The 27,995-nt window shown below is 36.5% G+C and overlaps 1 protein-coding gene across 1 annotated transcript; it reads right to left on the bottom strand.

The window, feature by feature from the left end:
- Positions 1-19: 19 nt before the first annotated feature.
- LOC121244240 lies at positions 20-27,191 on the bottom strand. Its single transcript, XM_041142259.1, has 17 exons — positions 26,969-27,191; positions 26,707-26,787; positions 26,318-26,455; positions 23,605-23,715; positions 23,457-23,507; positions 22,620-22,720; positions 12,797-12,890; positions 6,058-6,186; positions 5,707-5,967; positions 5,511-5,589; positions 5,288-5,379; positions 5,094-5,177; positions 4,566-4,640; positions 4,388-4,435; positions 2,461-2,556; positions 1,941-2,170; positions 20-1,263 (listed from the first exon to the last, which is right to left on the bottom strand). The coding sequence occupies exons 1-17, from the start codon at positions 27,131-27,133 to the stop codon at positions 315-317; spliced, it is 2,784 nt and encodes a 927-aa protein (XP_040998193.1). The 5' UTR covers positions 27,134-27,191; the 3' UTR covers positions 20-314.
- Positions 27,192-27,995: the final 804 nt, after the last annotated feature.

Here is a 27,995-nt window from a genome sequence, read left to right as displayed (position 1 = left end):
ACGAATACCATTGTTGATATTGATCGCAAAGCCTGCCCCTTCATCACCACTGCTTGAAGCGGTTACTAGTCTTTGAAGAAGTATCCACCGTCGTTGTATCCCATGTATTTTCTCAGGCTCCAGTTGTAAATTGCCATCTTTAAACTGACAATAAAGGGATGTTAGCATACCATTTAAGTACTCAGCAGATCCTAACACTATATCAATCACATATTCAGGAGCACAGTATAGCTTAGTGGCTGAATGCAACAAAAACACAAGACTTTGCATCAGAATTTCATGCATCGAATGTTGCTCTCTCCGCAATCGTTGAATCAGAAAGTTGCACAATAGGGCTTGATTTTGCCGAACCAAGGTGATAGCATCAGCCAATTGTATATCCAGGGAGATAGCTGGATGACTTTCTCATCAAATCCTTCAGTGTAGGAGGAATGTTGTCCCTCAACTGACATTCTTTCCTGATACTTCCTGTCTAATTCAGCGGCCTCAATCAGTATTTGAAGAACAATTTTGTCTCTTTTCTTTTCAAAATGAGCTATTTGTTTTAGATTGGTTTTACTCTTTTCAGAAACCATTCTCAGCTCCAAAATGTCATGATTTTGGGGAATTCTAGCCTTGCTAATGTTCATCTGGTCCATAAATTTTGGACTGCCTTTAAAAGACAACATAAAATAGGGATTGACATAGCACTCTGCTGCTAGGAGCAAAGCATCTATAGCAGCATCGTGACCCTCATCTGTAATCTCACTCTCAGAGTGTAGATCCAAAGCCAAACGCCGAAACTCAGAAGCTCTTAGCTCACAGTCTCGATAATTTATGAGTTGTAAATAATCTGCATGCAAGTTAAAGTATTCAGCAGTGAAACCAGCATCTAATGCTAAGTCAGTATGAATCCGGTGAGTAACATTTTCCTCGGTCCCCTGTATTGGATCTGAGATAGCCTCCTCATGGTTAGAAACAGGGCCATTCTCGTCTTGACCACCAGTAAAATTTGTCAGAGCTATGCTCTGAAGTTCTGGAAGTGCAAAAAATAGGCGGACGTCTTCAGAAACATCAGTCTTCATGGCTGCATCAGAAATATCTGCCCTTCCATCATAGTCATCTTGGCTATTTAATTTTGAAGAAGCTCCTCCTTCGCAAGGGACAGAGGAAAGATGTAAAATATTTGAAGAATCAGGCTCAAGTGGTTTCGACATAGGATACTTGCGAAGATCAATTTCAGGAGGCAACTGCATGTGAGGTTCCAGTATTGAGAGAAGTATGCTGCATGAAGAATTTTTTGTTTATTACCAACCAATCATAAAAGAACAAGAAGACTGTCTGATGAAACTGGCATTATAGTAGATGACTATAATGACAGACCATGAGAGTGATAAATGCACAGCCAAAATAACTAGAGATGGGCATTTCTAAATCCCACTGGCATTCTATAGACATCCATATTGGCTTTGTTTTTAACATGTTCAAAATGAATGCATCATCAATGCTTTTGGTAGCACATCTATTGATAAGATAAAAATCACCAAACACTAGTGATCAGTATCATAATCGGGATCCAGATCATTCAAAACTCTTAAGAGGAACTCAGTGAGGAATCTTTTGATTTATTTACTTTATTGTCAATTACCAATCAAGCATAAAAGATCAGTACTGACTAATGAACTTAAAAATATCAACTGAAAGACTGAAATTTATATTGATGCTAACACACTCTTTGTAAGTAGCTTGTAACATCCATAATGTTTTTTAGCATGTGAGAGTTGAATTACTGTCTAAAACAATCCACCACATACGTTCTATATGCTCCTCCCATCCTACAAATCATCTGGTACAAAAGATATCAGGCCTTAGAAGTAAATAAAAACAGGTGTAGATACGTGATATGAAAATTTTCATAGCACAGTAGATTTCAGCCTAAGTACAATAGACATATGTATTACCTAGGGGCCACCGAGCCACGCCTCCATTCAGATTCCAAAGAAGGAAGAACGGCTGGCTTTCTTACCGCTGTCCGGATAACATTGATGGCAATCACACAAGCATGTTCTTGCTTTTCCGGAAAAGTAGAAGAAAAATCTCCAAAAGGTAGTGTGCTCTTCATGGTGGTTATGGCAGGATCAAGAAAAGGCTCAAGCATCTCCACGAGAAAAAGAATTCTGTGCTTAGCTTCCTGATGAGGGTATTGGAAAGATGTAAGTAAGCCAAAATATTTTGTTTACGAACAAGCTAAATTTAAAACCTTCTAGAGAAATTCATACAATATGTAGGCGTTGTTTTAAAACCGAAGAATTCTAAGAGCATCGTTTAGGCAGAGCTGATTGCCCAACTAGACACTGATAGGTTATTTTTCGAAAAATTTGGTTTAGATGCACTTATCTCTGAGGCACCATAAATCAACTCAAAAACAAAATGCCAAAGGTTTGTGGGGTGAGAGCAAAAAACCAAAGCAGGAGTTCATACCTTATACTTCCCTAGTATATCATCCATATGACCAGACAGAGCAAGAAGAAGGTACTTTAAGGCGGCCCGAGCACGAGTTAGGGAATGGCGAGCACTCTAAGACATATATTAAAAGAGCCATAAGACAAAATCTTTCCATGAATGTGAGCCATCCAAGAAAAAGACGGCTGCCAGAAAGTTACAATATAAGCAAACATGCATGATCTAATAACTGCACATACAGGAACAAGCAAATAGTTCTGTTCGTGTCTAAAACCAACAGTTGCAACTTAAAATGCTCAAGGGTTATAAAAAAAAAACTTGTGAGTGAGATACCAATGACTGCTCTTAAGAGCGATTTGTTCTATTGCAGTTTTTTTTCTTTTTTTTTTTTTTTTTTTGTCTAGTTGATAAGTACTTCTATTACAGTTATCCAACATAAAAACATGATAAATTCTTTTTTCTATATAGTACCGCAAGGAAAAGATATACATATCATATTCGTGTCTATCAACAACACTTCTTGTATACTCCTAATAGATAACTGGCACTATCTAAATGTTTCTAAATTTGCCCCGGGCGAGAGAGCAAGGTGGGAATTCTTACGAACACATGCGCACACAGACACAACAATTGCATGCATATCCAGTGCTTCTTGGCTTACCATATATTTTTTTATCAAAACCCTACCATGCAATTTTCTTAAAAGTAAAACAGAAGGAAGAAAATTATCAGGGATTCACATCCTTCATGAAATTATGAACTTTAAGGATCAATAATTACTTTTTTTGGGTATAGGGGTGGCATATACCACTATAAGTCAAGTTGCAGCTTAAGGTCTTGACAATTTAACAAAACAGCATACCGGCCACCCTGTACTCGTATCTCTTTCTTTTTGTTTTGGTAGAGTTCTTGATGTTAATTCATAGGAGAGATTAAATACAACGATACCCTTATTGTTTTAACTTTTCAATATGACTTTTCTTCAAAATAAAAAAAAATAAAAAATAAAAATTTCAACTAACATATATTCTAGAAATTGTCAGCCTATCTTTGGAAGTCCCGTTCAACATAACTTATATGATAAGTTACTTTAAATTTATTAAAATATTTATGTTGAATGCTCACATTATCCTTACACATAAAGCTACCTTGTGAATACGTTCATGTCATGAAAACTTGTAGGAAAGAAAAGCAAAAGGAAATAAAGATGATGGTATGCATTCAATTTTTTAAAATGTTTGGGGCCTATGAAATAATGTAAGATGGTAGCAGAGGTAAAAGGCAGGAGCAGCGATCCTGTATGATCCATTGGGATTGGATCATTTGACTGTACCAGATTTAATGAGCAACGTCCATATCCAAGATGCGACCCCACTCGTTGGCCACAGGAATGGGTTCAGGATCATGTGATTGCCAACATTGACAAGGGGGTAGTTGTGTGCAAGTCACCCAAGAGATCAAATTAAGTAACATGTTTTTATGATGCATGTGGAAGGTTTTATTTTCTTTATATGACGTTTTCAAAAGTAAAAGATATTTGTGATTCTATTTCCTCCACGAGATATCTATTTATTAAACATTGACTCATTTTATTTTTTCGGTTTAAACCACCTAGATGCTAATATGCTACTACAGGAAGGACTAAATGTATGAGTCTCTATGTATAAGATGTCTTTCAACAAGTGCGTAATTTACAATAAAAGCTTGGTGTTTAGCATGCTACTTTCCATATTGAAGATTGAGTTTATTTTCGGTTTTATTTTTTATTGGTTGCAATGACAACGTTCCCTATCAAATTTTGTTGAATAAAGGTTGTCAAGACTTTCAGCTTACAGATGTTTTTAATCAATGCACTAATATATGAAAGATATGTAGCAATCCATTCTTAACGGGAAAGGGATATTACAATTACAAAGCATATGATTCACACAATTGATAACCACACCTGGATTATACCCAAGAGATCCTCTAGAAGTTCCACAGCCAGATCAATCTGTATCAAAATCACTCTCAAATCTAAGATAAATATAAATAAACTCAAGTACAAATAAAAGACTAAAGCATCTGTATAGTGCCAATTGTACAGCATAAACTGAACCCAACCAAAAATGCCCAAGGCAAACCTTTGCAATCACTTGAGCCATCCAAGGTGCAAATGCACTGGCACACAGATCAATCAGAACGCATGCAGCCTTTGCCTGTAGAAGATGAGGTTAAATCAGTTTGTTTCCAAGTGAGGAAAATACAAAGGAAGCTCAGAGCCTTAGTTCAAACATAACATTTACAGAGCAAACGAATTATCAGCATGGATTGGTGAAGGAATACAAAGCATAGTGTAGTAGTTATAAAGAGGATAATTTATTCACCTTTCATTGACTAGAAACAAACAAATTAAAGTGAAACTGGCACATTGAATCATCCACTATTCTGATATTAAAGATTAGGTAGATTTGAAAGTGGAACAGTTGGTGGATCTTTTTTTCATTTTATATTTCTTGAGCTATGTAAGATTCCATCAATATTACTGTTTCAATTCTTTTTCCCAGTGACAGTCTATCAGATACAAATCAAGATAAGATGCTACATATTAAAAATGTAAAAGAAGAGCATGAAATGCTGCTGGGTTGATTAAAATGAAACAAGTGACGAACATGTGATGGCGAAAATGACGATAAATAGCCAGCACAGGCATGAAGAAGTGGACGGTATAATGATGATGCTGATGTCAACACAATCTGCAATTTATAAACAATGTATGAGTGGGGTATGAATAAAAAGAGAGAATATTGCATAAAAATTACATCAAAAGAAGAGGTGAAACAAACCCCTTAACATCAAGTATGACCTGAGATAGGGCTTGTTGCACAATAGGCTGCTTCCATTGCGAAAAACTTTCATCAACAACATCAAAAGGACTGTTCACAGTAGGGCGAAGTGCTAGGGATTGCCAAAAACGGTGCATGTCAAAAATATTTTCAAGATGCATGTGAAAATAATAAACACAATATTCATAAGAATATGGAATAAGCTTTCAGGTAATAAGACAATTTTAAAAGCTTCAGTTAGACCTGGTAGCAATGCTTGTACAAGAGGTAATGCAAACCAGAAGTCAGAAGTTCCCTCCGCCAATTTGCTGCAAAGTAGAGGCTGCAAAAGACAAAATGTTAAATTGTAAATTCATGGATCGAATGCCAGGAAACAAACAGATATCACAAAATTTTACTGGTGCTTGAGGAGTTTTATGTCCCTATTACAGTAATCAACCTGTGACGCACAAGCATAAAGAACATGTAAAATCCCCTCTTCCACTTCCCCTAAATCTAAGATGTTAAGATAGCTGGAGTCCCAGGGATCAACAGGAATACGAAATTCTTCTCCAAACAAATCTGAGTAATCTACTACAGGAAATGAATTAGATAATTCAGGTTTTGATGTCTCGTCCTCATCAGGGGTTGCTGCATTAGGAGAGGTTGATGCTTCTTGCACTGTAACAGGCTCTATGAACTTCTGAAGGATTCTGGAAGCCTGAAATAAGGGGCATATGTATAGCCAGATTAGAATCTCAAGGTTGACAACTACCCGCCAAGCTATATAAGACACAGACAGATGAATTACCATTCTGCAAACAGTTCCCAGATCAAAATCTTTATATGCCCTTCTCAACAGCACGAAAATCGAATCAGGACGAAATGCAATGGAACTGGATGTGGAAAAGACAAAAGGTGACATGCGTGACCTCTGAGGCTGCAGGCAAAAGGAGCAAATTTAAATAGAAAAAGGGCCCAAAAACAACAAATTGATTTTTTGTTTTGATAAGTCCAAAAACAAGAAAGTAATAACAAATTGCAAAAACTAAACATCAACTTAATGGGGATGGCTACATAAATCCTTTCCCCAAACTAATGGCTTAAGTTTCAACCTTTTTCTTTCTTTCATTCTTTTCCTTCTCCATCTTGATTGCTGTATCTAAGATTTATGAGAAAGTTTCAGGCCATACTAGCTGAAGTTACTGAACAAACTTTTCTTTTTATTGATTGTAGCAAAATTCAGAAAGCAAAGCATTGAACAAAGTGCGGAGTATCATAATGTTGAAAATGCACCTATCTTGAATTTGGAAGTACATAAAGAACACGTAATATTCAAAATCATGCACATGTTCTGTCTCACTTTTTTTCTTGCCTTTCAAGAAGTTAAAAATAAGAGTGTATCACCTATAAAAAAACAGAGAGAGAGAGAGAGAGAGAGAGAGAGAGAGAGCGTTTAAAAAATTAACAAACCTTTACAATATATATATAAATGTTTTTTTTTATCGGTAAATATGAGTTTTATTGAAAAAGACGTAGCCAAGTACACGAATATATACAAGAGCAACAACTGTGCATGGGTATCTAAAGATACAAGGAAATCATATATGTTCATGCCATTAAAGTCTATTATAATCGACCAATGGAATAAAGTTTGAAGAAAAAAAGTTCTAAGCTCGTCCATTGTCCTTTCACAATCCTCAAAGCTGCGACCATTCATCTCCATCCAAATGCACCACCATAGACATATTGGTATCATCTTCCACATAACTGCAATTTGAGAGGTGCCCTGGAGGCCTTGCCAACTGGCCAAAAATTCAACAACCCTTTGCGGCATCACCCAATGGAGCCCCGCTCTAGCAAAGATATCATTCCACAAACTCCTAGCCACGTCACAATGCAATAATAAGTCACCCACAGACTCACCACTTTTCTTGCACATATAACACCAATCCAATACAATGAGTCAGCATTTTGTTAAATTATCTAAAGTGAGAATCTTGCCTAGTGAAGTAGTCCATACAAAAAAAATAAGCTTTTAGAGGAGCCCGAACAGTAAATCTCCCCTTCTTGAACGGTGACCACAACATCGCATCAGCTCCTCCATTTACTTCATAGTTATACACAAGATTGAAGAAATCTGTAAATGTGTCAATTTCCCAATCTTGGACAGCTCTAATGAAAGTGATATTCCATTGAGGATACCCACTAGATAGATCCATGAGTTCTGCGAGAAGCCTCCTGTTGTCATGCAATGCTGTATAAAGTTGGGTAGGCTTCCTTAACATTTCGGTCTCCACACCGAAGGTCATTCCAAAATTTAATTCTGGAACCCTCCCCAATTGGAAAGCATGTATATCGATGAAAGTCGGTCCAACCTCTTCTTATGTTTTTCCAAAGCCCCACCCCATGATCCGCTCACCTCATCCGAGCACCACCCTCCCCACAATCCACCATATTTTAAATCGATGATGTCTCTCCACAACACCCCCCCCCCCCCTTCATTGTGGTATCTCCACAACCATTTACCCAATAAAAAGCTTTATTGAAAACCAACAAGTTCCGAATTCTCAGCCCGCCTTTAAGTATTGGGGTACAAATCCTATCCCAATTCACCAACTGAAACCTTCATCTATTCCCCCCCCCCCCCCCCCAAAAAAAAACACAGGAAATCTCGTTGCAACTTCTCTAGCTGGTGAGCCACCTTACATGGTATTGGAAATAGAGATAAAAAGTAAGTAGGCAAGTTGGAAAGTGTACTTTTTATCAACATAACTTTACCACCTTTTTACAAACAAATCCTCTTCCAACTCGCCAGTTTCCACTCCGTTTTTTCCAACACCACATCCCAGATAGATTCCGACTTAAAGGAAGCACCCAAGGGAAGACCAAGATACTTCATTGGCAAGGTGGAGACTTTGCACCCCAGAATATTGGCATAGCTCAAAACTCTGAGAACATTACCAACTGGAACTAATTCTAACTTGGCGAGATTCACTTTCAATCACGATGCCGCTTCAAAGCAAAGTAGTAAAGCTCGCAAAGCTTGAATATGATTGTGATTAGCACCATAGAAAATAAGAGTATCATCTACAAATAAGAGGTGGGTCATCTCCAGTGTGCCGATTCTTGCATCCCCTATTACAAAGCCAGGTAAGTATCCACCTTCTACAAGACCTACAATCATTTTACTAAAAGCTTTCATAAAGAAAACAAACAGTAATGGAGTAAGGGATCACCTTGCCTCAGTCTCCTTGAGCTTCTGAAAAAGCCCATTGGAGTACCATTCACCAAAATGGAGAACCGTACAATGGATATACAAAATTTGATCCAAGAGCACCATCTCGCTCCGAGGCCACACCTCTCAAGCACATGTAGCAAAAAGTTCCAGTTTACTCGATCATAAGCCTTCTTCATGTCAAGTTTGCATAGTAGCCCTAGAGCTCCTGACTTGAGGCCACTATCCAAACATTCATTGGCAATGAGAACAAAGTTAAGAATGAAGGCATTCTGGGGCTTGGAAATGATCTTCTCCAATACCGTACTCAATCAATTAGCCAATACCTTCGAAAGGATTTTGTACATTCCGCTCACCAAGCTTATCGGACGAAAATCCTTAAGCTCCACTACCCCCTAGTTCTTTGGAATAAGAGCAATGAAAGTAGCATTAAGGCTTTTTTCAAAACTACCTTGTTCATGGAACTCATGGAAGAAGTTCAAAATGTCATCTTTAACTACTTCCCAACATGCCTTAAAGAAAGTCATAGTGAACCCATCCGGACCTAGAGCTTTATCACTTGTCATACTTCACACTACCTTGCAAATCTCCAACTCCTCAAATGGCCTCTCTAGCCAACTTGCTTCTTGATGATCAATCGACTAAAAAATGAGGCCATCCAGACATGGTCTCCAAGAAACCATTCCGACATTTTTTACATAGAAGTTGGTAATATGGTCTGTAATCTTAAACGGGTTCGAAGTAATCCTCCCATCTACTAATAGTGACTCAATGACATTGTGTCTTCTATGCAATTAGCCATGTGATGGAAGAACTTGGTACATTTATCCCCTTCTTTTAGCCATAGAGCCCTCGATTTCTGCCTCCAGGAAATCTCTTCCATTAATGTCATCCTTTCAATATCTAAGGTCGCTTGCTTTCTGTGAGTCTTTTCTTCTTTTGAGAGACCCCTCTCCTCCTCCACATCTTCCAAACCCTGTAATTCGTCGAGGAGAGTCTTTTTTCGGTGTTCCACATTCCCAAAAATCAGCTTGTTCCACTTCTTCAGGTCCCTCCTTGAAAGCCTTGAGCTTATATGCCAGCATGTAACTAGGATTGCCTTGTATATGATAGGATGACCCCCATTGTCTAACTCTCTCAACCAATCCTTCAGATTGCAGCCACATGTTAATATCTTTTACCTCCCTGGATACCTCCACAATCAATGAGAATGGGAAAGTGATCCAAACATAACCTTGGAAGCCGTTCCTGAATGAGATCCAGAAAGTTTGCTTCCCAATCAGGCGAAATGAGGAAATCTATCAAGTCTTGACCAAGCTGGATGTTCTCTATTACTGCACCAAGTGAAGGTGCCACCAACTAAAGGGATGTCCAGAAGATCTTGCTCGTAAATAAAATCAGAAAAATATGTCATTGCTGAACTATAGCTAGGACCTCCACTCGTTCGCTTGGGAAGCGTGTGATGTTAAAATCTTCCCCAATGCACCAAGGAAGGCTCCATAAGCTACAAAGGGCTGCCAAGTCATCCCACAAGCCTCTTCTCGCGATATTAGAGTTAGGACCATAAACACCGGAAAAAGACCATTGAAAGTTATCTTCCACATTCTTGAAAGAAATAACCATTGTATATTCCCCCACACACTCATATGTCTTTTCTACCACCCGTTTATCCCACATCACCAATATACCTCCCAAAGCCCCCTTAGACGGAAAATACTACCATCCCACATGACAACAATTCCACAAGCTCCGTATTATAGCAAGGGAGATGAGTTCCATATTTGTCTCTTGTAAACATACTACATACACTTTCCAGCCACGAAGCTGATTTTTTTTTTTTTTATTAGTTTTTTTTTATTTAAAAATGAAGCTGATTTTTTTTATTTTGGTACACTTCTCTAGCTCGTTCAGCCCCCTAACATTCCACGAGACTATTTTCATAAAACCACCAACTTTGCCCTACCCTTTGTCCTGTCACGGCTTGCACTTCCTTCATAGTTTACCGAACAAGTAAGTCGCTTTAATTCCCTTTCCCTTTTCTTGGATGAGTGGCATTTTTTTTTTTTTTTTTATAAGTAAACAAGTCTTATTAATTCAAGAATGAGCAACAACAGCCAATTACAAAAGTCATTATGCCCTATCTACGTAGGCGCATTAGAAACTAAGAAATCATGAAGGTTCATGCCATTAAAGTCCACAGCAATAGCCCAAGTACTTGGCTGAGTGGCATTTCATGGCTAAATTGGACTGTCCAGCTTTGATCGCAGCAGGTAGGGCCAGAAATTACTAGTACAAGGTAGACCTACACACCGTTGAATCTCCTTGGTTTAAGTAGAACCCAATCTGAGGCTAGAGTCCGGTCTTTCAGCGGGAGCATTGAATTCAAGGGGATGGGCTCATCCCAGTGATCTTCCACCTCAATATCCATACCATCTGCTACCTCCACCTCCTTATTACCGTGGTCAGAAACTTTGGGTGTGAATGATACCAAGGTGCCATCCTCTCTTTGGGTATCCTGAGCTCCCCACATCTCAGAACTGCCCTTCATCAGCGTTTCCCTTTCCATTTGAGGTTCCCATGCAGATAGATCAACAATGGGACTTCCCATTCTGACAAACAAGGTCCCTAGCTCATTCTAGCCTTCTTCCTCAGCCCGAGACCCCCTCTCACAGCCAAAATGAGCATTCTCGGCTTCTACCTCCGTCAACGGCGTCATCTCCAACAAGCCGTTGACCAGAGGCCCACCCACAAAATTGTTTGTTCCCGGCTACGAAGTCTGTGTGGTCACTAGCTCCATCTGACGTTGTTCCACTACCCCACAACCATTCTCAGCTTCTACCTCCATCGGCGGTGTCAAATCCATCAATTCGTCGACCAGAAGCCCACCCACCAGATTGCCTACTCGCGACGACGAAGTCTGTGTGGTCACCAGCTCCTTCTGCCCCTCTTCCTCGACAGCCCTTCTCAGCTTCTAACTCAATCGGCAGCCTCAATACCAACAGCCCATTGTCCAGGGTTCCACCCATGGCATCGCTTGCTCCCAGCGATGGGATCTATGTGGTCGACGGCCGTTGGTTGAATCAAGATGGCGAATCTTTGCTGATATTGGGCACCAAGCCCATTGCGTGCAATCTAGGTTGTTTAGCCCTCTAGTGCTTGGGCTGGGCTTGGGCTTTGCCTTTCTCGGCCCGAGTATAGCATCTCTAATGCAGCCCATTTTTGTGTAGGTCTAAGTTTGAATGTGACGGGCTCAAGCCCAAGCCCAATCCCATTGCCTTATCCACCCTCTAGATCATAAGATTGACCAAGCTTCTCAACTGTAACAGCTCTTATTTAAAAGAAGAAAGCTCTACGAACCTCTACAAGTTCCTCTCTCGGTTTCTTTCCCTTTCGATGTTAGTTCTGAAGGCTTGAACAGACGGCGCACATCTCTGTCCTTCTTCCACAATGGATATCTCCTTGGTCTTTGAAAACCCAGAATTGCCCCCCATCCTTGGTACCAAAGTTGCTGCATTTCCTTGAGCATATATGACATACCTCGTTATCGTCGTTGCCGGCAGCAAGCCCTGATGACCGGACCACCTCTGCTTAAGACTTGGACAGAGTATTCATCAGCACTTTCTGGGTTATAGTTTGAGACCTTAACAAACCAACCTTTCTCCCATCTTCCAAACTACCATAAGATTCCCTCAATGCCATCGTCATTTTTTTCCACCCTTTCCCCTCCATTTCTTCAGGTATGAAAACAAAGTTTCTCCCGCCATCACTGCCATATTCCACCCAAGCCATATATCGACCTTGAGCATTGGAACATCTCTGTGCGATGTAGCTTCTGTTACCATCCCGTGAGGTTGCAAAAAACTCTTTTCTGTCTCCAGTCAGACATTCCTCAAGGGCTCTAATGAAACATTTCATCGTGGACATCTCCAAGACCAATGCTTTTGTAACCTTCCAACTTCTCTCGGTTAAGCGAATCCATCGTCTACCTTCCTCCAACAATTCAAATACTTTAGATTCTATAAGAATTTGTCTCGAGAAAGCCATGATGATCATGTTGTTACACACCGAGAGTCATCCTCAGTGAGGTGTACAGAGAGAAAAGTCATAAAGCAATCATTATATAACTAACCCTGTTAAGCATGGATGATCAAACCAAAGCTAATGGAATTTATCATGGAGAGCCACCAATGATTGTTTAACAAAGAAAAATTGTATATTTATTTAGTTTTCCTCCCTACTCTTATAAAAGCTGCTTTTCTATATAAATAAAAAAAGCAAAAAATAAGAACAAGATAAAGGAAACAAAAACTACCTCAAAGTTAGAAGAAACAGTTAAGGCCGATGATAGCTGACAATTCTTAGAGCCTTCAGAGTCTGTAATACTGCTGAGAGACTTTCCTGTTGCTCTACGATTCAAAATTAGCCCCAAAAATAGTTTGTGAGTATGGCTAAGTAGACATAATACAAAAATATTAAAAATTGCAAAACATAGAATATAATCAGTACAACAACCCCCAAAACACTAATTGGGAATTCATTGCCAAGGGAAAGCGATTGAGAGAAAAGCCATGTTAAGGCTATGAAGAAAATCACTCAAAGTATCTGCTATAGAGCAGTTCAACAAGAAGGGCAGTGCAATGACAGGTCATTCCAACCATAACATGTCCATCAACTACAAAGACACTAGGAACCAAATCTTTTAGAATACTTCGTCAATGCATGTTCTGGGTGGAGAGACAAGAAAGGGAAACAACATTCAGATGGATTTGAGAATGGCAGCTATCACTCACCCATTATCATGGTAGTTGGATGACCCAACAATTTAATCCATAGAATTCATAAATATTTTATGCACATTTATAAGCATTACTTGGTGTCTTGCAAGCATCTTCCACTATGAAATTTAAGTGGGATATCTTTAGATAACATGGAACCTCACGAGACAGTCCCTTCAGACCCATCCTAGGGGAGTAAACTCCAAATACACAAGCCCAACCGCCATAATAGTATTTTTTTTTTTTTTTTTTTTTTTATCTATGCTGTTGTAACACCCGAACCCTAAAGTTTTAGGGTTAGGGCTGAGATTTGAAATGTAGATCCATGGGAGATTGTTTCTTGCTTAATTATCGGGTGTCTGAATTAATTCTGTACGTAGAGGCTGTCGGGGTCAATAAAAGATAAGTTTAGGAGGAAAAAACTTATCTAATGACAACTCCTAAATAAACTAGGACTCCTAGTTTTACTAGGGAAAGCCACAATGCCGACAATAAGCAATGACTCTAGCATATTCGTCATGTCCTAGGCTGCACATGAGTAAAACCCTACGAGATCCCTGCCAACCCGGATTACTTTCTTTTGATAAGTAAGATAAATTCTATTAATAAGAAAGGGATATTATCCCACGAGAAATGATAGTTGCAGTCGTGAATGCGCAAGCGCCGTGCAATCATTTTGGAAAAAGTGAATAAATATAGGACCCACATAAAAAAATAATAATTTTTTAATAGTGTACCCCACTCTTTTTCAAAGCGATTGCACGGCGCTTGCGCACTCCACGACTGCATGTAACATTACTCTTATCCCACAACTATCAGGAAGTATGCATTAACTCACTTAGCCAAAGGGGAAAAGTGCTATAAAGGCCTTTTTTTTTATATAAGTAAGAAGCAATTGTATTGATAAAGATAGGCATAGCCCAAATACACCGGAGGAGCTATAAAGTCCTCAAAACCAGAAATAGAAAAGAAAGCGAAATAATGGGTTTTTGTTCACTGATACAAAGTGTTTAAAACATAAAAATTTTGCTATCCTCAAAGCTTCGCCGGTTTCTCTCTCCATAAGCACCAGAGCACAAACAAAGGGACCATCCCTTTTTTTAATGTCGGGGAACCTCTCCAAGGTAGGGCCCTTCGGACCTACCCCTACAAAGTAAACCCCGATCTCGTGCACCGCACTCTCGGAAGTTTCCCTATACAAAACTAATTAAATCGCTAGCTTTTCACTAGGAAGTGTAGCCCCAAAGGATTGTTTACACCTATGAGGTGTTGAACCTTGGACCTTGAAGGGAGTGATACCCCAAAACCAAGGCCTTCACCACTTGGGCCAACCCCTTGGGGTTAATAAAGGGACCATCCTGCACGATGAAACATACTGATGGTAGCTAAACTGTCCCTTTCAGCATGTTAACAACTCCACCACCTTTGAAGGCATTGCCCACATAACCCTAAGAGATCGAAGAACATTAGGAAACACCTAGAAAAGTGGCTATTACAGCATGTAAAAACCAAGAAGCCTCCAAGAAAAAGCTTCCGACATAGAGATCCATTTGGGGGAGGTTTCTTACAATTACTGAAGCATGGAAAGTTTGAAGAAGCTGGCTGTCTCGGCCAGAATAGACTGCCGTGTAAAGAGGACGATGTTGACGAGCAGATGGGACAAACTTAGATGGAATTCCAAACTTAGATAAAATCTTTTGTTATGTTTGATCTGTTACCTGGTGCAGAGATATGAATGAGTAGTATTCCTAACCTATGGAAAGGGGGTGTTACAGCTGTGTAAGGATAATTATTCCTCAAAGAAAAAGCGATCGAGTGGAATTAGCAGTGAGTCCAACAAAAATATACAAACAGAATGGGATGGTTGTCCACCAAACTGCTAAACAAAGAAAATTGGAGGCTTATTAATTTATTTATAAGTTACCTTATTTAATATATTTATTATGTTCTCAAAGTGTGTATAGGATACTTTCTATAATTCTTTTTTATAGGATATATTTTATGTAATTAGTTATCTATATTTAGTTGTGTATTTTATTACAAGTTATAAGATATATCAAGCTATTTTATGTTTGCAATACAAATTATTTTACATACCTAGTTAATTATGTATTATTTTTTTTTTTTTTTGATACGTAGTTAATTATGTATTATATAATATAACATTAGTGTTATATATCAATTTTCTAATTGTTATATAGGTTATAACTTAGTGATATAGTTATAAATGGAGGAGTGAATGCACATTTACTTGAAACAGTTACCAAATTAACTTTAATTGGTTTACTATAGATCATATAAATAATACATATCATAATGAAAGTTGATAGTGTTTCCTTTTAATTAAGGAATCATATCATTAACCTTATACACAATATAGTTTTCATTATACTAAATAAATGATAACACATATTGTAACTTATAACTATTACTTATTACTTATCATATTATTATATATTTATAGTATAATATACGTACAATAACTTATATATTATATTGTATGCTGGTAATACATATAACATTACAATGTATGCTATGATATATTCACAATTTATATTTAATAATATAGTATACAACTAGAACTTTTGACTTATTATGCTATGTATATATATTAAATGGTTCAACTTATTGCATTTATCTTATGTATTACTTTTTTTATAAATATAAGTTAATTTAAAAGTTATATCATAAGAATTTTTAAATCAAAACTATTTGGTTGAATAGTTAAATGGATAGAATTTATGTAAAATTAAAATTTCTTATATTAATCGAAAGATTAAAAATCAGATTTTCCAAAAATAAAAAATCGAGCTCCAGCTCAGGCTACTCGAGCTCGATTCGCTCATTTATTTTTAGTCGAGCTCAATACGAGTTCGAACAACATTAATGGTTAGCGAGCCTAGTTCAAACAAGGATATTCAAGTTTTATTCGAGTTCGAGCTGAGTTCGAATGAGTAAATATGCTAATCGAGCTTGAGCACCCTTGTTCAAATTCGGTTCAACTGGGTTCGTTGGCAGCCCTAATCAAGATTCATTCCTGGCCACTCTTGGTTTTTTTTCTTAGCTTTTAAATAAAAATATTCTATTATGTAAGAGCCTTGTCACATTCTAACATTATCTAACATTCGTATGAATAAAATTTTCTTATTATTTATCAAAAAAAATAAACATTATCATTTTATTTGTAATATTTTAATCAAGAGTTTAGAATGGCAAAAATATGAAGAAAGCAGAGTTAAGAGTACTGTTTTTCTTTCTAAATAATCAGCCAGCAGTAGGCATAGGTTGAACTGTATTTTAGATAAAATGATTAAGATCAGTTGCTCGAATTTATGGTCACCTTCTTAGACCAACACTTCAAATTTATGGTCAGCCTCAAAAGGTCACCTTCTTAGACCAAGAGCATATTTGTTAGAGAGACTTTTGAGTGCTGTCAAAACCTAGAAAATATTACTTAGTGGCTGCTGCCATTAAGGCACAAAAGAACCCAAATTAGTGAACCCAAAGTCGAATAAACTTTAACAATATCAATGGACAGTAATTCAGCAAGTCTAAGACTAGTAACATTAAAATCCTGTTTTAGAGAACTAACAAATGTTGGACGGCTAAGTTCAAATAACATTAAATTTGCAAACAAAGCATAGCATGACATAGACATACATTACATCATACATAGCAAATAGGTTAGAATGCATGCATATTGTGATTGTTTAATGATGAATTTTTTTTTTAAAGCAAAAAACTCGCAATTTTGAGAGTTCAAAAGAGGAGATAGCAAATCTAAGCTTAGTGTTGAGAGTGGTGTTTAGGAAGGTCAAATGATGGAAAATATTACAAAAGATTGATTGTTTACAAATATGATTGTTAGGTGTTGACTAGAAGTTGAGTTTTGAGCCGAGGGATGATGTAAGTAGATATAATCCTACCTTTATTGCTTCAACCATTCAATTAAATGATTTCTCAAAACTGTTTTTAAGTTATTTTTTTGTGATAATAATCAAGAATTTTATTAAAGAACTCAAAAGATGTAGCCCAAGTACACAAGAACTATACAAGAGAAACACCTAGATGGAAAGAGAAAAGGATACAAGAAAATTATGAAAAGAAACCAATTAAAGTCTTGTCCAAAGAAACAATGTATTGAAAAAATGGGTATAAAATTCTTCCATTGTTCACTCTCGGTCTTCGAAATTTCTATCATTCTTTTCCCTCTGAATGTACCATACTAGATAGAGGGATAATCTTTCACACTGCTGCGACTTGTGAGTTGCCATTACCCTCTCCAGCTGTCTCTTTTCATGTACCTTATGTGTTATGTCCACGAGTTTATTCAAGTGTTTTAATGTTTTATGCTTTTGATATGTTTATGATATGAATATGGGAAAGAGAGAAGAAGAAAAAAAAGATAATGTATGAATACGCAAATATTTTTTAATTAGCTTCTTTAGAAGTCCCTTTTCATGCATTTTATGTGTTAGTTCCATGAGTTTATTCAAATGTTTTTATGTTGTATACTTGTATGCTTCTGATATGTTATTGCCTTGAATATGTTATGAATATTAGGTAAGAATGAAAAGAAAAAAACAAGTATGGTCTGATTGCACGAAATATTATTTAATTTTTAGGCTATATGAACAGAATGAATGTCCAATTGTACTTGTTTAAAAGATGTAGGCAACCACCTTGTATGATTCACGGAGTGCAGATTGTGTGCACCACTGTTTGTCAAGTGTTGTCATGAGTATAATCCTTGATAGGTGATAAACTTCAGTTGTAACTAAATATAATCCTTGTGAACATCAACCCCAACGCATAAGGAGTAATCATGAGTAGGCCACCCAAGAGATTAGGGGTGTAAATCGGTCCAGTCTGGTCCCGTGACAGTCCATCATTTTCCCTAGACTGGACCGGACCAATAGCTATCGGTCCGGTCCAGTCAGTCCGTTCCATCCAGCCTAATTATTTTATTATTTTTTTCATCTTTGTTTTTTCAAATAAATTAATAAAAAAATTATTTAAATTACTAAATTAAAATTAAGTAAATTATTAATGTAGATTATGTAACTAACTCATTAAAAAAATATTTTACCATAATTTTTTTTATACGTAATCAAAGATATTATATTCATAGAAATAGACAAAGCCCAAGTATACAAGAAGTATACATGAAGAATGTCTAACTATAGATTACAATAGAAAGAAGATCATGAACACTAGATCCGTTACAAACTATGGCCCCCGCCCATAAGAACGACAACTTAAAAAAAGAAAAGTTTTAGCTCATCCATTGTTCTCTCTTGATCTTCGAAACATCTAGCATTTCTCTCCCTCCAAATACACCAACACATGCATATTGGAACCAATCTCCAAATTTTGCTACTACCTGAGAATCGCCGTGTAGTCCTCTCTAGCTTGCGAAGAAATCCACTAATCTACAGGGAATAACCCAAGACAATCCAACCCTTGAGAAAAAATCATCCCACATAACCTTGGCCACCTCACAGTGTAGCAACAGATGATCAACTGACTCTCCATGCTTCTTACCCATACAATACCAATCTAGGACAACAACCCGTCGTTTCCTCAAATTATCTGTAGTGAGGATCTTGTCCAAAAATGCTCTCCAAACAAAAAAAAGCTACTTTTGAAGGAGCTTTCATCTACCATATATATGCTCTTCCATGGGAACGTAGACATTCCGGAGTTTGTAAGCTTTTGATAAAAAGAACTAACAGAGAAAATACCTTTCTTAGAATGATTCCAATGCATCTTGTCTCCGGTGCCCCTGAAAAACTTGCGGAATATAATGCCGCAACGAACTCCGTGATAGGCTCCAACTCCCAATCATGGGCTGCCCTAATGAAGTCAATATTCCATTGAGGGGTGCCATTTGAAAAAACCAGAAGATCGGCGATTGATGCCTCCTTTTCTCTAGCGAGCGCAAAGATAGCAAGGAAGGTATCTCGTAGACAATGGCTACCACACCATCTATCAAACCAAAAAGGGACACGCGAACCATCGACCACAACAAAATGTACATGTCCTCGGAAGGTCCCAAAGGTTCCTAATGTTTTTCCACAACCCCACTCTATGAGTGCCTCGTATCTCATTCGAGCACCATCCTCCCCAAGCTTCCTCGAACTGTGAATCTACAACAGACTTCCATAAGGCCTCCCTTTCGTTTTGGTACCTCCACAACCACTTACCCAAAAGAGCCTGGTTGAATTTCATCAAGTGGAGAATCCCCAAACCATCCCCAGAAATTGGGGTACAAACTGTTGACCAATTAACCAGGTAGAATTTGAACTATTTTATTATAATTATATTTATGATGTTGATAGTTACTACTTACTAAATTAGACTTTACTCTTTAGTATGCATAATTATTAATTGTTAGGGTGGAGACTGGTTTTGGAGCTGAAAAATCTAGAAACAATGAGTTCACTCGATTGTCGCTTGACCTAGTGCTCGAGCGAAGCTTTAATCGTGAGTTAGCTCGAGGTTCGCTTGACAGTGGGCCCGAGCAAAACTCAACCCGTGAGTTCGCTTGAGTCTCGTGCAACAGTGGGCTCAAGCGAGACACAAACCCCAATGTTTGCTCGAGCCACGCTCGACACCCCGCTCGAGCCAATGTTAATGAATATCAAATAATTTCATGTACATAAATTATTCATGCTTGCTTGCAACTTAGGTATTTAAAAAAAATTACCTAATTATTTTAATTAAGTGTAAATAGTAGAGTATGTATGAATGTATGATGTATTAACTATCTACATATAATGACATAAATTATCACATGATTTATGATTTATTATTAATTGATAGCATATATTATTTTATATTTTATATGGTCAATGATAATAAATTCGATGAAAATTTTTTTTGATAAGTAAAAATATTATATATATATATATATCAAAAGGAATAACAAGTACACTGAATTAGATGAAAATTACATCATTAACTTATATAATTACTATATAAAAATAATATATTAAATTATTAAAAATATTTTAAAAATACATATATAGGAGTCCGGTCCGATCCAAAATTTGTAGACCCCGAGACCGGACCGAATGTTATCGGTCCACATATTTTGGGACCGAGACCGACCGGTCCATAATTCGGTTCGGTCCAGTCGGTATTGCCAGTCCGGACCAAATTACTTACAACCCTACAAGAGATTAATGAAAATTTTTTTATCCATGTGCAATGTTTTGATTGTGTTTTCACAATATGTTTTCAAATATTTTTTTTTTATAGGTAAACGATTATAAAAGATACATCTATTCACTAAATATAAAAGATGCCAGTAACTCTTTTTACATATGATACATCTATTCACTAAATATTCTGACTCATTTTTATTTCTATTTTTTAACTACACAGATACTGTGAAGAACAAGTCCATAGGCCAACAAATCTAGAGTCAGAGTCTTTACTTAAAGAATATTTTTCAACAACTGCTTACAACACAATAGAGACTTTATTCAGGCCCGGTTTGGATTCACAACTCATCTCAACTCATCTCACTACTATTCACTACTATTCATCAACTTTAACTCATAAATCTTACTACTATTCACAACTCATCTCAACTCATCTTCGAATCCAAACGAGGCCTTGCGCTACTTTCCGGTTGAAGATTTAAATTGATGTCTAAGTTTCTTTAATGACTAATAACAACGTGTTACTAATATAAGCTATTTACATTTTTTATTTACTGAATTTTATAATCTTTGCACCATAGTATGTACAATGTGTAGCATCTTTTCCCAAACGAGAAAGGAAGAGGGTGTTACACCAACTAACGAGTAAAACTTAACTGGCAACATATAAAAGAGGTCCAACAAAACTTTACCATTTGATTCAGTCAGCTTGTAGGAGCTGGCTTTTTCATAGAATTATAATTAATGGAGCCACCAGATGTAAACATTGGATAAACTGAACTAGACATGCTCTTGAGCTTCAGGCTCAATTATGAAGTTGAATGCAATAAGCTATTGGCCTTGTAGACACCAAAAATCATAGATAATCTATGTAAAGCTTTCAACTTAGGTTTTGGGTGACCAAGTCTGGACCTCTCCAGCCATTTCAACTTCGATTTCCAACTCCTAATGCTTGGTATATCAAATGTAAGATTAATACACTCATCTGTAAGTATAGTTTGAAATACTCTGAGCATTCTTAATTTCATTTTCCCTTGAAACAGGCTAAGAATGTATAAAATCCATATGTAACATCCCAGTCCCACATAGGAATATTAATAACACATATAGAGACCAAGTAAATTATAAAGGTAGTCATGAATGCTAAATCACATTGGCTACTTAATAGGGGAAATTAAACTATAAATGATTCTAGAGAAGTTTCAAATTGACTAGTATTTTGGGATTATAATATAGATACTGCTAACACTATTCCCAGGTCGCTACACGTTCTAAATCTAAAAGACATGAAATTATTTACTTTTCAAGCTCATAATTTCTATCTTATCTGATGTTTGGCATCCCATACCTACTTCAGGATTGAATGGAATCAGCTGTCCAGTAAAAATGACAGCTTTTAAGTTTGCAACCCCATCAAAGGGCGTCAAATACACACCAAATATTAATTAAATGGAAAGATTCTATCTCACAAACACAAGTCAGCCACACAAGGAAAATACTTATTCCTTCTGAGATTTCAAAGTCAATTCAAATTATTACTCACTCAGAAAATTTCATACAATTGTAGAGTTTTCTGATAAAGAAATAGTCTTCGTAGGTACTAGTTTTCAAAAGCATTTTTTTTATATAGCCGGTCAAGATTTTTACTCATAAAGGAAATAGGCATAGCCCATGTACACAGGACGTATACAAGAGAAATACCTAGCTAGGATTTAACTAGTTTTCATAAGCATTAAAAAATATACATCTCTAAGTCTAAGATTTGCCAGAGGAAAAGCAGTAAAAATGGCTAAATGCAATCCCAAACAGCAAGGGAGATGCAAATGAAATGTAATTCAAGAAGATCAAGCTCCTACGTTTGAATGACGGAATATTCTTTAACTATGAAACTTGGCAAATAATAAAGGAGGAAAATTTACCTCTCCTTTTCTCTGATTAAAAAATTAAATCATCTACTAATTGTTTAGAGTAGTCAAATTGTCAAGAGAATGAAGAGCTAGGGAATCTAGAAGATTTCTACATGCATGGTTGGATTGTAAAGGAAGAGGCAGAATTATACCACCATACATAACTACGATCTTGTACTCATAAAATTATCAACAGAATCAAAAGGAAACCAAAAGCACAGACAATTTGGAGTATTGGATATGGGAAGAGCATGCTTGAATTATATCTGCCTTCATAAACTAACCGTTCATTCACAATGTGGAGTATTGGATAAAATGGACCAGCAAGCATAGCAAGAAAACGTAAATTAGGCTCAGCAGAATCAGAAAAGCTTGTAAGGTCTGCCTGCAAAGATTTAAGACATAACACATCAATATGATAGCAACAAGGAAAGAATATGGAATGAAAAATGAAAAAAGAGAACTAAAGCTCCATATATTTGGTGAGAAACGTTTTTGAGAAAAGTTTTCCATGTTTTCCAATGATTGGTACTACTGAAATATTAATTAACTAAAAATATTTTCCTTGTCAACTGAAACACAGACCTAAAATGGCAGAAAAATTACTTGCACTGTGTTGAAAAGTGACTTACACTTTAACAACACATAAGTTATTTCTTGAAAACACAGCCCTCAGCCTCCTCTCTTATTTATTCTTTTTTATACTTAAACTGTTCTCTCTTTTTCGCTCTTTTTTTTTTTTTTTTTTATCCTCACTCCTTGCAGCCATTGCCTGCCCTGCTCACTCCAAAGTTCCTTTCTCTACCCTCCCCATCCTCAGTCCTCTGCATGGCCACCACCACATCTCTTATCCCCTCTTTCCTTGCTCTTTGTACCTTGCTACTGCCTGCAATCTCCAACCCAACATCCCCAACTCCTTACGAAAAAAAAATTGATAGCTCATTGGCTTCAGTGTTACTAGTTTCTGTGGGCATTTACATTGAGTTTTTTATGAAAAAAAAAAAGTGAAAAATCATTTTCAGGGTTTTATGCGAACAGAAAATGAAATATTGTATGTTGAAGAAAATGACACCTTAGGGAAAATAATATCGATCATGAACTAATCTGCAATAAACATATACCTCAAGTTGTGGAAGGAACACAAGCAACCGATCTGTCAGGTCTTTAAGCAACTACAAACTAACGCCCATTAGTTGGCAAATAAATGATATAATATATGCAATCAAGTGCACATCAGAACATAATAAAAGGCATTAACGACTAGTCCACCTGAAGATGCATATCATGAGCATCTTGTTTGTGTGATATGATTTGAGGCAACAAGTAATTAACAACTGGTTGAAATTCAGGATCAAGACCAGTGACCGAAACACCAATCAGCTGCAAGGCCAGAATAATGGAAACAATTTTAGTGCCATAAGTTGAGACCAAACATCAAAAGACGAGTTGCAAGAGTTTATAACTTATGGGACAAGATAAACATTTTATTTTTCAAGTACTAAAATTATTATCACAGGCAAAAGGTGCAATCTAAGTACACAGGACGTGTACAAAGTGATGCAGCTCCCATCACTATTATAGGCATGGAGGAGCTTATGTGTAGCAAGGAGAGTGCTGGAAGGATGAAAACCACACAAGGAAAAGGACCTAACAGAGAAGTTTGTCAAATTCTCATTGTAGGTTCAGTCGAGCCAACCTTCACAAAGAATTCGCCTGACCCTTGCTCAAGGCGTGGCTGAGCAAGACTGCTATTTTAGGTGCACTCAAGCAAGATTTGTGAGTAAGTTCACAAGACACACAGTGAAAACCTTTGAACGAGCGAACTTACCAGGATCATCTTCATTTCAACACAACTTCGATTTTAATTAGGAATTTTAGTCATAACTGGACTGTAATAGTGATTTAATATTTAGGGTTTTGCAAAACTAGACTCTTGCTATTCTAATTTTTTCAATTTTAGAAGCTCAAAAGAGATTTTTCTTCATTCCTTGCGATTTTAGAGTGGATTTGTTTAAAATTACAGAAGAGTTGTGCAATCTTGGATTCAGTTTCTACAATGTCAGCTATGTTTGTAGTGTCAGATCTAACCTATACGCTGCATCAACAAGTGATTCACCTGATTAGAAAGACAAAAAGATATAATTAAGTTAAATAAATTAAGCCCATTGAAATGTACAGAAGCTATCCAAAAGGGGAGAGTATTGAGGAAAAAATCTTGAACTACTACATTGTAACTTCACAATCATCAAAATATTTTTCGCTCCTTTCCATCCAAACACACTATATGAGGCAAGTAGGGACAATTTTCCACACTGCTGCAATTTGTTGGCCACATAGTTGCCTCGATGGGACAAAAAGTTCCACTATTCTTTTGGGCATGACCCAATCAAAACGAACTCAGCTGAAAAAATCACTCCACAAATCACTAGCCAACTCGCAATGGAGTAAAAGATAATCTACTTACTCCCCATCATAACAATGTGTCTTTTCCCCAAATTATCCAAGGTAAGAATCTTCCCCGAAGAGACTGTCTATACTAACAACACAGATCTCATAGGTACCTTAATCCACCAAACAAGGAAATGGGTTTATTGTCACAAGTAATAATAAGGACATTATGAAAAGAGTAAACCTTGGATATCCATTTTCTGGAAGAGGCCCAAAGGAGCATGTCTCCACCTACTTGTCTCAAACTAGTGGAATATAGTAGATTAAAGAATGCAGTAAAGGTTTTTATAATCAATTGGTGTTTATGTGTAAAAGAGAAGGAGAATCGGTGGATCATCTTCTTCTTCACAGCGATGTGGTTAAGGCTTTATGGGATGAAATCTTTACTAGGTTTGGTATCACATGGGTAATGCCTAGGAGGGTAGTAGATTTATTGTCATGTTGGAGAGGTATTCGGGGCAATCGTCAAATCACGGCTGTTTGGAAGATGGTGCCTCTATGTTTAATGTGGTGCACTTAGAACGAGAGGAATGGTCGTTGTTTGGATAATAGGGAACATTCAATGGGAGGGTTATTTTTCTTTCATGCATTGTTACATTGGGCTTCAGCTATTGTATTGAATGTGACTAGTTTTAAAGACTTTTATGCTGTTTTTCACAGAACTTAGCTTGTAATTAGGTTCATCTCTTGTATGCTTCCTGTGTACTTGGGCCTTGCCTAATTATGTTGATTAATAAAACTCTTCTTAATCAAATAAATAAATAAATTGTGAGCCACTCAAATGGAGCTAACATTCTTCTAAGGGAAGTCACCAAATATTTCCAAATGGCACACCAAAGAAGCATTCTTAGCAAGAGCAATATTAATCTAACCACCCAAGGAGGCCCAAACCACATCTATCCATCCTCCAAAAATACAAGTCAAGGTTACAATTGGAGTTCCTTGAAATCTATAAAGGCCAAGAATTTTTCCTTCCCAAGCAATGTGGGATCCCACTCATCACCCTTCTATACTAAATCAGGAGTATTACAATTATACACATCCAAGAAAGATTCCTTGAGATTCCTAGCACTATACCACACATCATGCTAAAATCTAATACGAGCACAATCTCCCACTTCAAATATAACACGATTAAAAAATTCTTCTAACCCTTTTCTTACGCTCTTCCATACTCCTACCCCCAAAAGGTCCTTGTACCTTCTTCGAACGCCACCCACCCATGCATCCATATTTTGATTCTACAACTACCTCTACAATGCTTATCTTTCATTATAATAATGTGAAGCCACTTCCCGAATAGTACCCAATTGAACAATAGCAGGTTCCGAACTCCGAAACCACCCTCCATGATTGAGAACATACTTTGGCCTAGTTTACCAAGTGAATAGGAATTGCAAGTTTGAAAAGTCTTAATGCATGATGGTTACTGCATGAATAGAAATTATTATCTGATAAGCTGAAACAGAATCAACATAAAGCATAATGTCACCGCAGTATAGACAAGAAAGGACATGCAATACTCCTACATTACCTGAATAAAGAAAATAGCTATGGGATTTCCCCGCAAACAAGATATTCGCACATAGCGACATGGGGTGTAGTTCATGGGGTACACCATGTCACGTCGAGGTGCTTCACAGCGTGGGCGAACTTTGACAAATGTCTCTGGCTGGAAAGAAAAAGTGGATCACCAGATCAAACAACCTCAATGTTAGACAATCAGGCCCTTCTATTCACAGACAATTTACACTCAGGTACTTTCAAATGAGTGATTCAACATGAAATGATAGTTTTCGTATCACATATACCACAGAGTACTTTCAAGCGCAAGTTCAAACCTTCACAACTTTGTGAAAAAAAAAAAAATAACCTCAGACAATCTGATAAAACATCGACTAACTGAAATTTGAAACACCTAACCTTGTAACGCAAGCCAACTGCAATTTCCCATTCAAGCACAGACTTGTTATAAATCCGTACATGTGATAGCAGACAAGGCTCCTGCAGAGAAGTAGAAGAAATATCTTAACAAATGTTAATGAATATATTAATACCTACACAAATATTACTGAAGTTCAATCACGAAACTTAAGCAAATAACGGAACTTAATCCCGTGCATGAAATTCAAGTACAGAAATTAGAAACCCGTAAAAGCCAGAAATGAAATTCAAGGAAAGGTACGTCGAGTTCAAGTAAAATCCACTCTTTGGTGTTGGTGCCGCTGGACCAGTGGGTGCGGAGGTCGGAATCGAGGACGTGAGTGGCCTTCTGAGATGGCGACTCCCTCGATGTGGCTTTCACCTTGTAGGGCAAAGGTTTCACCCGGGGCTCCAACTCCATTTCCATGCCTCTCGCTCTCTCGCTCTGCCCTTCTCTGTCTAACTCACCATCTACGCTATATGTTTGATTTGATTCTACTGATTTACTGTTATAATTGTTTTAAATTCTTATATAAAATATAATAATTTTAAATTTTTAAAATAATAATAATATTAAAAAATAATATTCTAATAATATTTTATTATCACAACTCAACTCACTTTAATATCCAAACATATCCTAAATAAAAGTAGAATAAAATATTATTTTTTAATATTATTATTATTTTAAAATTTAAAAAAGTTGAATTGTTTATTATATTTTGTATTGAAATTTGAAAAAATTATAATGATAAATTAAGATGAATTGAGGTGAATTTAGTAACCAAACGCACCCTTAATCTCAACTTATTATCTAAAATGCGTCTAAAAACTTCAGGGCAGAAAACTTCCACCTCAACGGTGCCAAAAGAAAAATCAAACGGGCTTTGGAAAAGTTAAAAATAAGAAAACATAAAAATAACGAAAAGCCAAAAAAAATAAATAAGAAATTAGAAAGAATAAAAAAATAAAAAATAATAATTTAGATAGTAAAATGAAATGAGATTAAATGAGTTAATATAAAAATTAAAAATTGAATAAAATATTATTTTTTAATATTATTATTATTTTAAATTTTAAAAGAATTAAATTATTTATTATAATTTTATATAAAGAATTAAAAATTTATAATAATTAAATAAGATTAATTGAAATTAATTCTAAATATAAAATGAACTTTAAAAACTAAAAACTATCATTAACTTTGATGTGATGGTCTGGTCATTAATTTTTAAAATTTTTTAAATAAAATTCAAAAATTATAAAAATGTTATACAGTGAATTAAAAA

The sequence above is a fragment of the Juglans microcarpa x Juglans regia genome, chromosome 1S (assembly GCF_004785595.1).
Source record: "Juglans microcarpa x Juglans regia isolate MS1-56 chromosome 1S, Jm3101_v1.0, whole genome shotgun sequence".
NCBI classification, from domain to species: domain Eukaryota; kingdom Viridiplantae; phylum Streptophyta; class Magnoliopsida; order Fagales; family Juglandaceae; genus Juglans; species Juglans microcarpa x Juglans regia.
Note: the sequence above shows the minus strand (reverse complement) of the source record. Positions and strands in the feature narration are given on the sequence as shown.

What these genes read in the sequence shown, in the direction of transcription:
- LOC121244240 (XM_041142259.1), bottom strand. Translation starts at nt 27,133, where the DNA reads ATGGAAATGGAGTTGGAGCCCCGGGTGAAACCTTTGCCCTACAAGGTG. An exon ending in TGTTCCTTCCACAACTTGAG is followed by an intron (nt 22,721 to 23,456) that starts GTATATGTTTAT and finishes AAATCTTTGCAG; the next exon opens with GCAGACCTTACAAGCTTTTC. An exon ending in CTGTTTCTTCTAACTTTGAG is followed by an intron (nt 6,187 to 12,796) that starts GTAGTTTTTGTT and finishes TTTTGCCTGCAG; the next exon opens with CCTCAGAGGTCACGCATGTC.